The sequence below is a fragment of the Rhinolophus hipposideros genome (assembly GCF_964194185.1).
Source record: "Rhinolophus hipposideros genome assembly, chromosome: 8".
NCBI classification, from domain to species: domain Eukaryota; kingdom Metazoa; phylum Chordata; class Mammalia; order Chiroptera; family Rhinolophidae; genus Rhinolophus; species Rhinolophus hipposideros.
In genome coordinates, this window is record NC_138054.1 from 87,246,531 (window position 1) to 87,264,325 (window position 17,795).

Sequence of the window (17,795 nt, forward strand, 5' to 3'; positions counted from 1 at the left end):
AATCTGCCTGGACTTGATTTATATATATATTGGACTATATATAGTGTGAAGCAGAGGTCAAGATCCATTTTTTCCAGATGGATATCTAATTGACTAAGTAATATAAATTGAAAAGATAATCCTTTATCCTAATCAATTTGAGGAGAAATGACAACTTTACAATATTGAATCTTTCAATGTATTAACATGGTATGTCCTTTTAACTATGCAGGTCTTTAAAAAATTCTCTAAATAATGTTTAATTATTTTCTGTGTAGAGATCTCATGCACTCTTTGTTGAATTTATTCCTAGGTACCTGTAGGAGGTTAAAGATGTCCATAAATTCTTTGCATCTTCTACTGTTAGTGGAGTCTACTTCCCCTCCACTGAATCTGCACTCACCTTGTAATTTGCTTCAGCCAATAAAATGCAGCAGAATTAATAACACTGTGTGACCTCTGAGCCTAGGTCTCAAGAGACCTCGGAGCTCTTGCTCTGCCCTTTTCTGGTGCTTCCACTAGGTGAAGAAGCTGAGGCCGTGTGGAAGGAGGTTCTGTTCACAGGCAACGCCAACCGCCTGACATGCGAGTAAGTCATCTTATACCATTCAGTCTCGGTTGACTGCCCGATGACTGTAGCCACGTGAATAACCATAGGTGAGTCCAGCAGAAGAAGCTCCCAGCTAAGTCCAGTCCAAACTGCTGACCCACAGAATTGTGAACAAATAAAATGCTTGTTTTAAGCCACTAAGTTCTGGGGTAATTTGTTACACAGTAATAGATACCATTATGTGAAGTTTTCTTAATGCTATTATAAATGACATCTTTCAAATTTCCCTTTTCTCTAGACCTGAGGCTGACATGCAGAAATACAATTGATTTTTGTACACTGTCTCCAGTGACCTTGCTAGATTTATTCATTCTAATAACTTATCTGTACATTCTTTTAGATTCTCTAGGTACCGAATCATGTTCTCTACAAAGAATAAAGTTTTCATTTTCCTGCCCAGTTCTTATACTTTTTATTTCTTTTTTAATCTTTCTAGCTTTATTGCATTGGCTACGATCTCCAGAATAAAAATGAACGGACTTGGTGATAATGGGCATCCTTCCTTGCCTTCAATATACAACACTGAGTATGATGTCAGCAATAGCTTTTTATAGATATACTTTATCAGATTAAGGCAGTTACCTTCTAGTTTTTGTTTGCTGAGTTCTTCTCATAAATGGATGTTGAATTTTGTCAAAAGGCTTTTGTGCCACTATTGAGATAACCGTATTTTTTTCTTCTTTCATTTTGTTGATGTGGTGAATTGAAAATATTAAGCTAAACTTACATCTCTGGAATAAAACCAATTTGGTTGTATTTTCCTTCTTATACATTGCTATATTTGATTTACTAATATTTTGTTCAGATTTCTTTCATCTATGTTCATGAAAAAATTGTGGTCTATAATTTTCCTTTATTATCTGTTTTCAAAATATAAACTATAGTATTCTAGTAAACTTCTTTATCACATCTGTAGTTATTTTAAAGTTTGTGTCGATAACACCAACATCTGGTTTATCTGAGGGTCTGTTTCTAGTGTCTATTTTTTCTCTTGTTCCTATTTCTTGGTAGGCCTGGGAATTTGTGACTGAATGACAACATTTTATATGAAAACTTACAAAGACTTTGGATGAGTCTTTAGCTTCTGGCAGGCAGTTAAAGAGGCTTAGTCCAATGAGGGTTTGGGCTTTCTCAAGGCTAGATTTTACTCTTTATAAGGCCTCGTATAGTCCTTCAGTGGTCTCAACTGACAACCAATCCCATTTCTCTACTTCTACTCTCCCCAACACCATAAAACTGCTAAAAGGTCTATTTAGCTCTTCAGCTTCTTGGCTGCCACTTTTTGCTTGGCTTCTGTCCGACTAGGTTACTTAGAAATTGGCATCTGCCTCAAGAAATAAAGCGGCTCAGCATATTGGGGTCTCTTTTCTGCCTATCCATTCTCTAAAGATATCAGCCCCTCAATTACCAGCTCTCTTAGTAGCAACGAAGTCCAACTTTTGCTTTGCCAGCCCCATGAGATTGCCAAAAGCTTTACTTGGATTCTCTGCCTTTTGGCAGCTTTCTGCTTGACTTCCCTACCTTTCTCCTCACACCACTTACAAATTAGAAATGTCTCAAGAATAAAAGCAGAGTAAATGTTGGGCTCACCTTATCAAGTTTCCCTCCTTGCATAAATCTTGGACCCTCAAGTCCTGGCTGTCTTGGTAGCTTTCCAATACCTTCAAACAGATTTTTGGGTTTTTTATATCTAGCCTTTCTTGTAGTTCTCAGCTGGTCTGGGTCTGCTATATGCCAGTTAACAATTTCTGGATATGCTTTATTTTCCAATTATATTTTTATTTAACATAAGTGATATTTCAGGAATTTTAGAGAGCATGCCAAATACTCTTCTTTTCGAATATGAAAATACTTTTTCATGCTAATAATGTTAGTACATCTCTGATCCACTTAGCAGTGATCTTTATGTAGAGTGTAAATAATAAATCTAATTTTACATTTGTCATTTCGTTATCTAGTTAGTCTAACAGCACTTATTAAAACATCTATGTATTCCCCAGTGAATTAAGATGCCTTTATATTAAACACTCATGTGCAATTTAATGAACTTCCAATCTTATTTTTTAATCTTTTAGCATGTATTTTCAGAGGCTGTCTCAAATTTTATTGGAATGAGAGTATGTTAATAATTGAAATGAAATAATATAACTGAAGAAAACACAGATGACACTTACTAACACCAGAGAGTGGGGAAACTTTTGTGACTCAAAATTCAGATTCAAAGAGGCAAAAGACTGATAAACTTGACAATATAAAAATAGAAAGCTTTTGTATGATTAGAACACACACACACCAAAAACAAAGTAAAAAGACAAATGAAAAATCAAAGAAAAAATACTTGTAACTTACATCAAAGACAAAACTCACATAAAGAGCTCCTAAAATTAGAGGACATAAAGGACCAATATTATGAACAAGTGATATGACCAGACAGTTTAGTTTAGAGAGAAAAAAAAAGGGCCCTAAGACATATGGATTAGGAGAAGGAGTAGAGCAAAAGAACACTGTGAAAAAGACAAAGAAACAGAAGGGTAGGAAGAGAACCGGACAGAGCAGATGTGAAGAACAGGGAGGTCAGCAATATCAAATGGCTGATGGACCTACAAAGATAAGGACAGGAAACAGGCCACTGGATTTGGTGCCTTAGGAAATCATTTGCGACCTCTTACTAAATAATTTCAGAACAAAACATTTTAGAGATTAAGAGCATCCTCAAATTAGCCTAACCCGCTAATTCGGCCTAACATTCCTTTTTAAAAGAGATAAAACCAAAGAAATGTTAAGAGGATGGTGTAAACTAACGTAGCTAGTAGTTAGTAGCTCTTAGACGTGAACGTTCTCATTTTCACAGTAGTAACTATCTATTTATTAGGTGGAAAGCATGAAGACCAGAATGGAGGATTACATTATTTCTCCTGAAAAACTTTCAGCTATACATTCACGCATGCCTCACCCATCCACAGTGAGTGAGGATGAAGTAGTAAGCACGCATTGTTTTCCTCATTTCACTGACGGAGAAACTGAGGCCCTGTAGGCTTAACTGCTTTGCTTAGAGCCACACTGACATCAGCTCAGCAGTTTGTTTTGTCAATGCGATTCCAAGCATTACTTTCTTCCCAAGAAGAGGAAACAAGATCAAAACAAAGGCTTAAGGCAAAAAGCTTTCTGCCCCAACTTCCTCATGGTAACCAAACATTGAAGAGGAACCACACAGAGCAAGCAGCAAAGACTCTGAAACCTGTATCAGGAAGTTGTTAAAACCCTCACCCCTTTCTGAATGGTTAATGTGTTTTATCTAAACCAAGGACATCTTCTGGGGCTTCAGTAAAAATGATCTTTACCTAGTCATTGTGCGTCTGGGGCCTCCCACATTTGAAAAAGCTGAGCTAAAGCTATTGGTATGAATTATCCTGCCACCTTCAGGCTGTTCTGGTTGAAGTAGGAGCGATGAGAGGGAAAGAGACAAACCCCTTTTTCTTAGAGTAACTGAAGGACTAATCAAATACAGTAGTATACAAAGTTGATGCTTATTTACTCAAGTAGCAGTTTCCTACTTATAAAGTGGATTCTGGAGAAAACAATCTGTGCTCATAAGTTCCTAATAAAAATAAGAAACTGTCTATCCCTACCTCCTCCAGACAAAAACTGCTGAAGTCTTCCAGAAACTAGAGAGTTGAAAGAAGAAATACCTGTCCTTATGCCATAAGGTCTCAGATCACAAGCCAGTCCCTAGGCCACGTCCTCTCCTTTCTTAGTTTATCCTGCACTAAACAAAGCTGTCTGGAATTCATTCTTTAAAGGTTTATTTATGGTACATAGAGACTGTTTATGTGAAGCAGGGTATTTGCCCATTTCCCTCTTGGGACGGTGTTTAAAACTACAGGGATATTTCCCTCTCTGGCACTTTCTGAAATACAATTAACAATACTGGATCTTTTTTCCTTTAACAAATCTGGTTTTTATTTAGGAAGGGGAGGAAAAAAGTAAAGGGTCTGAAGTTTCCCAACAAATTATTTCAAGCCTTTGAGAAGACAGTTTTAGGCTTTTTAAATAGTGTCTTTGTTTGAAATTCCCCCTCACCCCCACCCTCTTGCTCTCTGACCATTAAAATGTGGGTTTTCTTCCAAACTAGATTGCTCAATTAAAGCCCTTCTTTTGTAATACCCCAGTGCTCTAAATGGGAAAAGAACTGCTGTAGGCCACCTTGTGAAACCTTTTAAAGGCTCCTGGCCTCTTTTGATCTTAAAAAAACCCAAAGCAACACTTAAGCTACCTGGCATTTTCGCTATGGCTCTGCTACTCTCTAAACAGGCAAAGTTGGGAGAATAATGGAGGGAATAGGGGGAGGGGCAGGATGTTGTGCTTCTGACTCTGAATTTGTGGAAACGAACGATTATCTCTCTCCTTCTTCCATCACAGAGTAAGGAACCCAATTGAGATAGCAGATGTGAAACCGCCTGGAGTCCTGAACAGACACTGTATCTGGCAGTAACGTACCCTCAGTATAAACCTGAAAAAGAGACTCCCCTCGGAGATTTCTGACAGACTCGCTTCTGGCCTGGAGTCAAGGGAATCGAGATAATTATTCCTTCAATACCAAAGACACCGTTACCTTTCAGGCACACTTGTGATTCCTGTTCCGGAATGGAACTCCATTTCCTACGCACGTACTTTGAGGCATTACATATTCATCGCAAAGACCATATTGCTCTTCCGAAGAGCGACTCATAAGGAGATATTACTCTGTTAGAAAACTCTTTGAATAAATGACATTATCTTATGAATCCCAGACTCCACTAGGAGAACTCAAGACAGTGAAACGGTGACTTCCACAAGCCTAGAATTTAACTCTCAAGTTCCAATTCCCAGCACCTTGCTTGAAACATTAATGGACCCCATTTCGAGTGGCCCCGCCCCGCACCTCATAACGTAGCTGCTCCATTGAATTTACTTCATCATTTGAAAAATGCCTTGAAAACATTCCTTAAGCATCGTGCCAAATGAAACATTCGCCTTCAATGATTCCCAGTCTATTGTACGCAGCGTGTACATTCAATGCTATGTAACAGGGTCCGGAGCTACCTCAACTGGAGAAAATCACACTGCATTTGTCAGTCTGGGGGAAGTTTTCTGCTGGGAGCAATTTGAAAGGCATATTTAGGTGTCTGTGTTTCTTAGTAAGATGATTTAAAAAACAAGAAGTCCTTAACTCTCAGGAAATGCTTAACACTGGTTTGCTGGGCGAGTGCCAAGTGTTCTGGGGGAATATATACTTTATCAAACAAACCCATTCCAAAGGGTCACATAAGTCAAGTGGATACTTGTGGATATTAGCAAGATAGTGGTTTTCCCATGGTTTTCCCCCAACTCCCATGCGAATTATAAATAGCTTCAGTCTCCTGGGAAACATGAAATTAAAGCAAATGAAGCACACAGGACAGTTGGTCAGGAAGGGCACCGTGCACTGTTCTCAGGATGGTTGCAGGAGCAATTACTGCTCCCCTGGTCCCGACCAGCACGCCCAACTGCTCAGCCCCAGTGCGCACCTTAATCAAGCAGTCACCCCTGGCCTGTCCTTATCCAAATAGGACCTGATGTTGACCAGACTACTGTCTCGTTACCTGTAAGTCTATTTTAGAAGCTGTGAGCTGGCAAACTGTGGACCACATGAGGCCCACACATGTGTTTTGTTAGGCCCACAAGGTTTAAAAAAAACAAAAAAACTCAAATTGGTTGCCAATGTTTAAAAACCAGGAGATTCCACATAAAAATCCAGATTTCCGGCTTCACTTTAAAAATCTGAAGATCTGGCAACACGGGGTTCATATCCCTCCCCCCACAACAACTGGCTGTGCTGCGCTGCCCCCTTCAGATGAGTGTGCACACTCCGTGTGCCAGGGGCCCCATGCACTGCTTCAGCTCCCTGCACTGCCAGATGGTCGGTCCCTGTAGCCATCTGAGTTTATGAATCTAGGTTATTACCTATTTGCTCATATCTCTAGCTATTCCTGTTCAGAAAGAGACCCTCTTGTTGCATCTGCAGGAGGTTGCATGGGGTGGTGGGAAAGCCTTGGATGGTGCGTACTGGGTGGCGGGGTGCCTTGATTACTATCAAGAAGAAGACCCAGAAGCAACGGGCGCAGGTTGCGTGGAGGCGGATTTAGACTCAACCTAAGGAAAGGCTGGCCAACAATCACCTGGCTCTCACTCGTGCTCCTCTCGCTCCCTACACGGGCGTGAGTGACAGAACACTTTGAATTCCAATATCCTTGTTCAGTGAGAAAAGGGGGTCACCGAGGACTCTCATGGCTCTAAAATTCTGTTCCTTATGTTCTAGGGGGCGGCTCAGAATAGAAGGAAAACAGAGACTTTGGAGTCAGACAGACTTCGGCTTGAATCCCAGCCCCATCCCTTGCTTTAAAAAGAGATTTTACTGGAGAAATGACGATGGTATTCAGGCTATCTGTCAGGGATGTACCGAGATGGAACCAGGAACGTTACATCCTGGTATGAGGGTAGGCGAGGTCACAGCTCTGTGGGTAGTGGGTGTGCGGCCGAGACCTCCTTCAATGGGGCAGACATTTCTATTGTCGACCATTCAAGATGAGGTGGACACTTAGAGGGCAGGTAGGGCTTGGGCACAAAAGAAAGATGCTGTCTTGGTTGTAGCTCTCCTCTGGAGTCTGGGAGTGGCCCTAGGAAAGGAGGCGTTCACCTCATTGAGATAAGCCAAGAGCTAAGCAGAGGGTGGACGGATTTTAGTGTAATTCTCTGTTTACTCTCTTTTGTTACTCCTTAATCTTTAGCAAAGTCATACTTAAACATTAAAACAATGAAAGAGACATATATACATATATGTATGTGAGTCAATAAACCTTCTAATAAAGGAAACCTGTACAAATATCTGCTATAAATGATGCTGAACAGAAAAAACAAATACTAAACACATTCATTCTTTTCCAAAGAAAAGTCATTTCTTAAAACTTATCCAGATATCAGCTCACCTTAAGATCCAAGGGCAGCTTGCTGGAGGTGAACACACTTAGCTTGATCTGGGGAATGCTGATTTTGAGATTTTCAAAGTAGTATCGAATTGGTGTTCCACCTTGCTCAACCGTCTTTTCATGGAGGTTTTCATCATATTTTTCCACCTCTGGTACAAAGTAGAGTTGTTTTTATAAAAAAATCAATCTCCTGAAGTCTCATGATTCAAATACTTGATTCACATTTCTAAAAATTCATAGAAAACTGCAAACATCTATCTCTCTAAATTTAGTTTTTCGGGGTTCAGTAAAATGGACAGCATCCTGATGCCACTACTTTGCAAAAGCAGGTCTGTTTCATGTTGTTCAGCAAAAGCACTAGAGCTTAATCTTTTGATTTCTGGCTCCATACCATCTGGCAGGTGTCATCTTCGGAAAAAACAACCCAGGTGGGAAAGCCAGAGGCCATGGGTGTGCTTGATGGCAACAAGTTTTCTAGAAACCATGTTGCTGTTCTTGTTATTATTATTATAAATGACCTAGATTTTCTAAATTTATTTCATAAGATCATATCCAAATAAGTACTTGGAGGGTAGTTTAACTGAACCATAATGAACAACATGACCAATAAATAATGACTACGAACAAAACATAGTGCCTTAAAAAGAAACAGGCTGCAGGCTATGACAAGCAGCAGGCTCTTTCCCAAAGGGTGGACATCATTGAAGTGGCATAGTTGAGGCCGATTTTTCCCTTGTTCTCTCATGAAACAAACAAGATTCACATGGACTAACACAGAGCAATGTGCTCTCTGACTCCATGCTGTACGTACCCCCATCCATTTGGGCAGCTTTTTGTCACCTGGCTTCATGTGCCTTACAAATAAAACCAAAGGGATCGTACATATCTACTTATCAAACAAATGTATGCTGTAAGCTATTTAGTTCTATTTATAGAAAAAAGGAATAGAAAACAAAACAAAACAAAGAGACCTGTTTATCTGTAGTCAGGAAACAGAAATAGCTATAGAAAACAGAGGAGGTACTCCAATGAAAGGCAAGCAAGAATTTTACAAAAGTCTAAATCCACTCTAAACTTTAAAGTAAAACTTCTCAGGAAGGAACCAAGAGAACAGATACCTGGCAGGCAGGCTCTCAAGTTGCTGTCTAAATATAAATAAACACCAGCATTCCAACCCAAAGTGGAAAACACAGCATTAAACAGACAGCATCTTGCTCTTGGTCCCAAATACACATAGAGCTTAAATTCTGGGATAAAAGTCTGGGATAAAAAAGGCAAACATATTTTTCTTGCATTGTGTGTATGCATGTACCTATGCACACACATCCTGGTGTTTTTTTTTTTCCTCTAGCCAACACGGGAAATAAGCATAAAAGTCTCTATCTTATCATTTCTTCAGGCTTAATATTTACTTTGAAAAGACTAAGTATTATTGACTTCTTTCTAGGTCATATATACAGTCTTGCAAAGGCCATAATGAGGAATCTAGAAAGAGAAAACAGCTAAATTATTTCTGTAGCACTGCTAGAAAATTTAGGTTTTAGAACGTAATCCGTTCCGGAAGACTGAGTTCTGAAACGTTCAAAAACAGCCGACAGCTAGGCCTCAGGATCTTGCACTCAGTGGAAGCTGAGTGCCATGTTCAACTTCCGAGGCGTGTTCGAAAACCAAAGCATTTACTTCCAGGTTTACAGCGTTCGTAAACCAAAATGTTCATCAACGGAGAAATTCAAAAACCGAGGTACTACTGTATTTCAACAGCTTATGTTACTCCCCTCTCCGAAGAAGAGTAAAGTAACTAAAAACCTCGGCGAGTCATAAAGGTACGAATGTAAAAACTTAAGGAGTTGAGGCTAGCCAATTTTTTTTTGTTCCTCAACTAAACCAAAGAAACTGCCAAAGGGGTTTCTGATTCTTGGCCGAGTCTGATTAATAAACAAAGGTTAGGAAATGAAGCGGTTTGCTCAGTAACTAACATCATTTCTGTCATCCCAGAGTAGATGAATCAAAAAACACAAAACAAAGAGGAACAGCACACCGCTTCCCAAAGGCTTAGCACTGGGCATCCCAGGACACCTCTGAGAGGCTTCCTTCACGCACAGGTATACCTCAATCTGTCAACAAGCCACACTCTGAAAGAGAACTGAAACACAAACCTTAGCTTCCTAGCTCAGGCCACAAAGAGGGAAGGGAGCTGATCAGGCACCCCAAAACACCTATTTTCACAAGCAGGCTAAAAAATGCCATCCTCGGGCCAATTCCCAGATACAAACCTAAAACATTCAACATTACCTGATTCTGCTTGATCGTAGCCAAAGAAACTTAGCAGCTTCAGGAGCAGTTTCTCCTCGATTTGCACCGTGAATCTCTGAGCCGTGATCATCAGATGCTAGAGAAAAAGAAATTCTGATTTACAGTGTAAACACCAGAAAATATCTTCATTAAGTTTTTCTGTCATTGAGACCCCGATGACATGATATGGTTTCTTTACTCAGATGATTTTTTAGTCATATTGCCAAATTATTTCTGGCTCATCTCTCTATCTACATTGTTACAGTTAGCTAAAAGTTCCAGAAGATGTTTAGTAGATAATTCAGCAACCTGCTGTTTGGTTCCCAGGGCACCTGTGTCTCGTTGGTCAGGAGGACACTTTCAGGATGCACTGTGATCCTGAGCTCACGTGGCTGGCGGCTAGTTTAAGGAGCAGCGGGACTGGGCCTGTGGATTTGAACCACATGCAGGCTTGGCCTCGTCGACACCCGTAACAAAGGACCAGAAATATGGGCAGCAACCTCTTAGCACCCACTCTTCCAGAATTTGCTGCTGTAACAGCTAGCTTGTACACGGAGACTTCTCTAAGAAAGAAGGTTTATCACTTTGACTTGTCTGCTTTAGTAAATGGTGTGGCAGCTTCCATAGGAGGATGTGGATCCCAAGGTCAGACCCCACCTCCCCATTTTTCCAACAGTCTCTGAATTACATCTGGATCATGCCTGGTCCTGACCAATCTAAAAGGTGCCATGCTTTCCTACAGACACTTCACTCTGATGAAGACAGCCTCTGGCCACTCTGGATTCAGTACTACCACCTGCAAGGTCACTGAACACACAGTTGAGACTATAAAGTGCTAAGAGGAGTTCCTGTCAATTCCTCTACCCAATTTATAAAGTCACATGTGACTTGAGCCCACAGGACAACTTCCCCCTGCACCCTGCACCACTGCGCTGACACGTGGCTGAGAGAACCAATCAGCCTCCGCCGTCCAACCCCAGCAGCCTACCTTGTAGATGTTGGTCAGCGCACTCTTACTGGGGAGCTTCACTGCACTCACTTGCACCGCAGGGCCCGTCTCAACGACCTCATTCTCAGTGCTCAGGGGAGTCACATAGAGCATGAAGGGCTGAGTGGTACCAATGAGCTGATTATCCACCTAGGACACGAGAAAGCAGCAAACAAAAACAGACAAGTTGCTCAGTTCTTCTTTTGACCTCTGAGTGGGGCCTCACAATACACTGGCCACTCAGAAAGTCCCCTTGCCATCTGACTCTATCTCAGCAGCAGCCGGAAAAATACAATTTCACTGAAGACCAGCAATAATAATAGCATTTCAGTCTCGGCGGAAGTTGAAAAGGAGAAGGATTGAAAAAATTATGTCACAAAGAGAGGAGCTGTCTTGATAGCATGACAACAGAACTCTGGTAAAAACTGTCAAAATCCACTTTTTCAGAACTCTGAAAGTGAATCAAAAGTTTGCAATAATTCAAGAAAATTAGCTAAAACTCAGGAAGAACAGTGAGCTCTGTGGCATTTTTCACTTGTAATTCCCATTCATCTTCCCCAGATCCACAGCGGCCTCAAAAATCAACAGTCTTGCAACAAAAAACAGCCTGGCAGCCCGGGGGGAGGGGCCAGAAAGAGCTTGCAGCTCCCCCCAGAAGCCCCATTCCCAGAGAAACGGCAATGCTGTGACTTGTCTTTCCTGATCTGGTAATTTGTGCCTTCTCTTTTATCTCCTGATCAGACTGATCTCAAAGAATCAGCTTTGATATTTTTCTGCTACAGTTGCTGGTTTCTATTTCATTGATTTTTTGCTGAGATCTTTATTATTGCCTTTCTTCTGCTTATTTTGGGTTTATTTTGTTGTTGCTGTTTAGCAGTATTCTACAAATTCTGATATGCTATTTTCATTCAGTTCAAAATATTTTCTACTTTCGACTTTGATTTCTTCTTTGATCTATGGGTTATTTTGAAGGGTATTATTTAGTTTCCAAATATTTGGGGGATTTTCCTCTTTTTCCGTTATACCTACTTTAATTCCATTGTGATCAAAGAGCATACTGTGTGACTTGGATCCTTTTGAATTTGTTGAGAATTGTCTGTATGGTCCAAAATGTGGTCTGTCTTGGAAACGTTTCAAGTGTACTTGAGAAGAATGTTTTCTGCTGTTGCTAGGTGGAGTGGTCTATAAATATCAATTAGGTCTAGCTGGTTGGTAGGACTTCGCAAATCTAGTATATCTGATGATTTTCTGCTTATTTGTTCTATCAATCATTCAGAGCATGGCAATGAAATCTTCAATTATAATTGTGTATTTGTCTATTTCTCCTTTCCGTTCTATCAGTTTTTGCTTCATATATTTTGCAGCTCTGTATAAACTCAGGGTTGTTATATCCTCTTGATTACTGTCTCTTTTATCATTAGGAAATTACCTTTCTTACCTCTGGGAATACTCTTTGCTCTAATTTATTCTGTCTGACATTGCCATTCCCATTTTCTTATGATTGGGGTTACCTTGGTATAGCTTTTCCCCTTCTTTTCCTTTTAACCAATTTGTGTGTTTATTTTAAATGTGTGTTTCTTATAGGAAGTATATAATTGGGTCTTGCTTTTTTTATCAAGTCTGATAACCTCTGCCTTTTAATTGGAGGTATTTATAGCATTTACATTCAATTAACTGATAGTTAGGTTTGAATAAGTCAACCATCTTCCTATTTGTTTTCTATTTCTCCCATCTATTCTTTTCCGAGTTTTCTTCTTTTTCTGCCTTTTCTTGGATTAATCAAGTATTTTATGATTACATTTTATCTCCTTTGGTAGCTTATTAGTTGTAATTCTTTGGGTGATTGCTTTAAGCTTTGTAGTATTCATTTCTAACTTATCAGTCTCCATTCAAAGGACACCACACTACCTCACGGGTAAGACAATTACAGTACTGTACTGCCATTTCCCCCTTCCGGACTTTATGCTATTGTTGTCATGTACTTTACTCTAACATGTTATAGATCCCAAGATACAGTGTTGTTATTTCTGTCTAAACAGTTGATTATCTCTTAAAGGGATTTCAACAAGAAAATAATGAAATACGTGGCTTACGCTTGGATTTGTCATTTCAGGTGCTTTTCAGTCTTTATGTAGATCCAGACTTCTAACTGGGACCATTTCCTTTTGCCTGAATGATGTCCCTTAACATTTTCTGTAGTGCGGATCTGCTGGTAATGAGTTCTTTTCGTTTTTCTAAGTGTAAAAAGTCTTTATTTCAGGCTTGTTTTTGAAAGATATATTTATTGGGCATAACATTCTAGGTTGACAGTTTGTTTTCCTTTCAGTACTTTAATTGCTTACTGTCTTCTCACGTTCGTTCACTGCTCCCAATGAGGCTGTCATTCTCACCTTTGTTCCTTGCACGTAACTTGTCTTTTTTAATCTGGCTGCCATAGCACTAGTTTTGAGTAATTTGATAATGACGTACCTTGGTGTAGTTTCCTTCATGGTATATGTGTGTGATTTTGAGTTTGAGCTACTTCCATCTTGCATTTATGGTTTTCATTAAGTTTAGAAAATTTATGGCCAAATTTCCTCAACTACTTTTCCTGTCCCTTCCTCTCTCTCCTGTCCTTTGGGGATTCCAATTATCCATATATTAGGTTGCTTGAAGTTGTCCCATAGGTCACTGATGCTATTTCGGTTTTGGGGGGATTACAGGTAGACCCCACAGATACCATGGATTCAGTTCCAAACCACCACAATAAAGCAAATACTGCAATAAAGTGAGTCATAAGAATTTTTGGTTTCTCAGTGCATGTAAGTGTGAGATAGCATTATGTCTAAAAAACAACATATAAAACACTTTATTGCTAAAGAATGCTAACCATCATCTGAGCTTTTAGTGATTTGCTGGTAGAGGGTCCTGCCTCGATGTTGATAGCTGCTGACTGATCAGGGTGGTAGCTGCTGAATGTGGGTTGGCTGTGGCAATTTCTTAAAGTAAGACAACAATGAAATTTGCCTCATCAATCAACTCTTCCTTTCATAAACAATTTCTCTGTTGCATGTGACGCTGTTTCATAGCATTTTACCCACACAAGAACTCTTTTCAAAATTGGAGTCAATTCTCCAAACCTGCCACTGCTTTATCAACTAAGTTTACATAATATTCTAAATCCTTTGTTGTTACTTCTACAATGTTAGTAGCATCTTCCTCAGGAGAAGAATCCATCTTAAGAAATCACTTTCTTCCTTCATCCATTCAAGTTTTATCATGAGATTGTGGCAATCCAATCACATTTTCAGGCTCCATTTCTAATTCTAGTTCTCTTGCTATTTCCACATCTGCAGTTAACTTCCTCCACTGAAGTCTTGTACCCCCAAAGTCTTCCACGGGGTTGGAATCAACTTCTTCTAACCTCCTATTAATGTGGATACTTTGACCTCTTCCTATGAATCATGAATATTCTTCATGGCATCTAGCATAGTGAATACTTAACAGAAGGTTTTCAGTTGACTTTGCTCAGGTCCCCATAGGAATCACTATCTATGGAAGCTATAGCCTTACGAAATGTATTTCTTAAATGATAAGACTTGGAAGTCCAAATGACTCCTCGGTCCGTGAGCAGTACAATGGATGCTGTGCTAGCAGACAGGAGAACAGCATTAATCTCGTCGTCCATCTCCATCAGAGCATGCGGGTGCTCCGTCAGGTGCACTGTCAATGAGCAGTAATATTCTGAAAGGAGTATTTTTTCTGAGCAGTAGGTGCCAACAGTGGGCTTAAAATATTCAGTAAACCGTGTTGTAAACAGATGTGCTGTCATCCAGGCTTTGCTGCTCCATCTATAGCACAAGCAGAGTAGATGGAGCATCATTCTTAAGGGCCCGAGGATTTTCAGAATGGTAAATGGACACTGGCTTCAGCGTAAAGTCACCAGCTGCACGAGCCCTTCACAAGAGTCAGCGGGTCCTCTGAAGCTTTGAACCCAGGCACTGACTTCTCCTCTCTAGCAGCTATGAAAGTCCTAGACGGCATCTTCTTCCAATATCAGGCTGTTTCATCTACACTGAAATCTGTCGTTTAGTGGAGCCACCTTCGTTAATCATTTTAGCTAAACCTTCCAGATAACTTGCTGTGACTTCTCCATCAGCACTTGCTGCTCTGCTTCACCTTGCATTTTTATGTTATGGAGATTGCATCTTTCCTTAAACCTCATGAACCATCCTCTGCTAGCTCCCTCACCTTTTCTTCTGCAGCTTCCTCACCTCTCTCAGCCTTCACAGAACTGAAGAGTTATGGCCTTGCTCTGGATTAGGCTTTGGCTTAAGGAAATGTTGTAGCTGGTTTGATTTTCTATCCCGATCATTAAAACTTGTCCCATATCATCAATAAGGCTGTTTTGCTTTCTTATCATTCGTGCGTCCACTGGAGTACATTTTTAATTTACTTTAGGAACTTTTTCTTTGCATTCACAACTTGGCTAACTGGCTCAAGAGGCCCAGCTTTTGGCCTATCTTGGCTTTTGACCCACCTTCCTCACGTAGCTTAGTCATTTCTAGCTTTTGATTTAAAGTGAGAGACACTTGAAAACTTAGAGACTACTGCAGGGTTATTAACTGGCCTAATTTCAATATTGCTGTGTTTCAGGGAACAGGGAGACCCAAAGGGAGGGAGAGAGATGGGGAAATGGCCCTTTGGTTGAGTAGTAAGAACACGAACAACACTTATCAATTAAGTATGCATTCTTATATGGGAGTGGTGGTTCGTGGCACCCCAAAACAATTACAACAATAACATCAAAGATCACTGGTCACAGATCATCATAGCAAATATAATAATAAAGAAAATGTTTGAAGTATTGTGAGAATTACCAAAATGTGACGCAGACATAAAATAAGCAAATGCTATTGGAAAAACGGTGCAACAGACATGCTCAACGCAGGGTTGCCACAAGCCTTCAATTTGTAAAAATGCAATACCTGTGAAGTGTAATAAAGTGAAGTGTAATAAAATGAGGCATGCCTGTATTTTTCTCTGGGTATTTCAATTGGAACAGTTTCTACTGCTATGTCTTCAAGTTCACTAATCTTTTCTTCTGCAACGTGTCATTGCTATTCATCGAATCCAGTATATTTTTCATTTCATTTTAATCTCTAGAAGTTTGAGTTGAGTTTTTTATGTCTTCCATGTCTTTACTTAACTTTTTGAACATGTAGAATAGTTACAATAACAGTTTTAATGTCCTTTTCTGAAAATTTTAACATCTCTGTTAGCTCTGGGTCCATTTCAACTCATTATTCTTCTGATTATATATTTTGTTTTCCTGCCCGTTTGCACAGCTGGTACTTTATGATAGGATGCCAGATATTGTGAATTCTCCTTGAGTGGATGCTGGATATTTTTGTATTCCATTAAATCTTTCATTTATTTATTTTTAAAGATTTTATTGGGGAAGGGGAACAGGACTTTATTGGGGAACAGTATGTACTTTCAGGACTTTTTCTAAGTCAAGTTGTTGTCCTTTCAGTCTTAGTTGTGGAGGGCGCAGCTCAGCGCCAGGTCCAGTTGCCGTTGTTAGTTGCAGGGGGCACAGCCCACCATCCCTTGTGGGAGTCAAACCAGCAACCTTGTGGTTGAGAGCCCACTGGCCCATGTGGGAATCGAACCAGCAGCCTTTGGCATTAGGAGCATGGAGCTCCAACCGCCTGAGCCACCGGGCCAGCCCAATATTCCATTAAATCTTGAGCTTTGTTCAGCGAAGCAGTGAATTTCCTTGGACACAGATCTATCCTTTCAGACCTTCCTTTTAACATTTGTTAGGTGGGTCTGGAGCGGTGCTCAGCATAACTACAGCTCAGCATGGAGGCAAGACTTTCTGAAGGACTCTTCTTAATGTCCCCTACAGAATTAGTTTTTCCAGTCTGGCTGGGGAGAACGAGCAGAGCACCGTCTCCAGCCCTGGGTGAGCAGCCGACGCTACCCTGAGATCCTTTCGGATGAGTCAGATGGTAGATTCCTCCACATGCATCACTGAGCTGCCCTCTGCTAAGACTCGCAGGGCCCTTCTGCAGATCGCCCATGTTTTCTTTCTTGTGGCATATTCCTTCCAGGTTTAGCTGCCTTGGCCCTGGGATTCTCAGCTGTTTGTTCAACGTATCCACTTTAATTCTTCCTTCAAGTACTATGGCCTGGAAACTTTCTCAAGGCAGTAAGCTGGGGCCACTACAGGGATCGCCCCCCTTTTTTTCCCCCCACCTCTCTGGTCACTGTCTTTTGTTGTCTGATGTCCAGTGTCTTGAACCTGTTGTCTCCTTGTTTTATCTGGATTTTGGCATTGTTTCACACTGGAGAGTAAATCTGGTTCCTGTTACTGCATCTTGGTTAGAAGCACAAGACCAGTTCCCCTGTTTTTTCTTCCTGTGATGAACTTCAATTCCCCTAAACAATGGTTAGATGATTTGCTTTTTTTTTTCTATTGGCAAGATGGGGAACCATGGGTCACCTTCCTCCATGCCACCTTGACTAAGTTACTGATGGACTAGCTATTAGATTCAGACTAGCTACTAGACAGAAAAATTGGTGACACAAATGTAGGAAGAAACAATTATATGCATAGAATGACTTTTTGAAGGCTACAACAGGATATTTCCGCCAAAGCACTGAAGTTTTTAGAACAGCAAACACTGGATCTGGTTAGATGTTCAGCAAAAACAAGGAGATTAACAAGTTCCCAATGCACCCCCGCTCCTTACCTGAACATCCTGTATGCTGAGTTCAAGCATATGACTGGTTGCCAACTGAGTGTAGTGCACACTGATTCCTGTAAGACTTGCAAAGACCAGTTCTTCTGGGACTTTATTAATTAAGGACAACCCAATTCCACCTTCTAACTTCACAAGCACCTAAAAGGAAACCAAAATATGGCACACCGACA

The 17,795-nt window shown here is 40.4% G+C and overlaps 1 protein-coding gene across 8 annotated transcripts in view; it reads right to left on the minus strand.

The window, feature by feature from the left end:
* Positions 1 to 17,795, minus strand: part of VPS13D (vacuolar protein sorting 13 homolog D) — a 229,268-nt gene that overhangs the window by 80,213 nt on the left and 131,260 nt on the right. For all 8 annotated transcript variants that reach the window (XM_081057697.1, XM_081057696.1, XM_081057695.1 and 5 more), the window contains 4 exons: positions 17,614 to 17,763; positions 10,874 to 11,023; positions 9,886 to 9,982; positions 7,594 to 7,742 (listed from right to left, as the gene is read on the minus strand). In XM_081057697.1, coding sequence (XP_080913823.1) covers positions 7,594 to 7,742; positions 9,886 to 9,982; positions 10,874 to 11,023; positions 17,614 to 17,763 — 546 coding nt within the window. The remainder of the gene's footprint in view (positions 1 to 7,593; positions 7,743 to 9,885; positions 9,983 to 10,873; positions 11,024 to 17,613; positions 17,764 to 17,795) is intronic.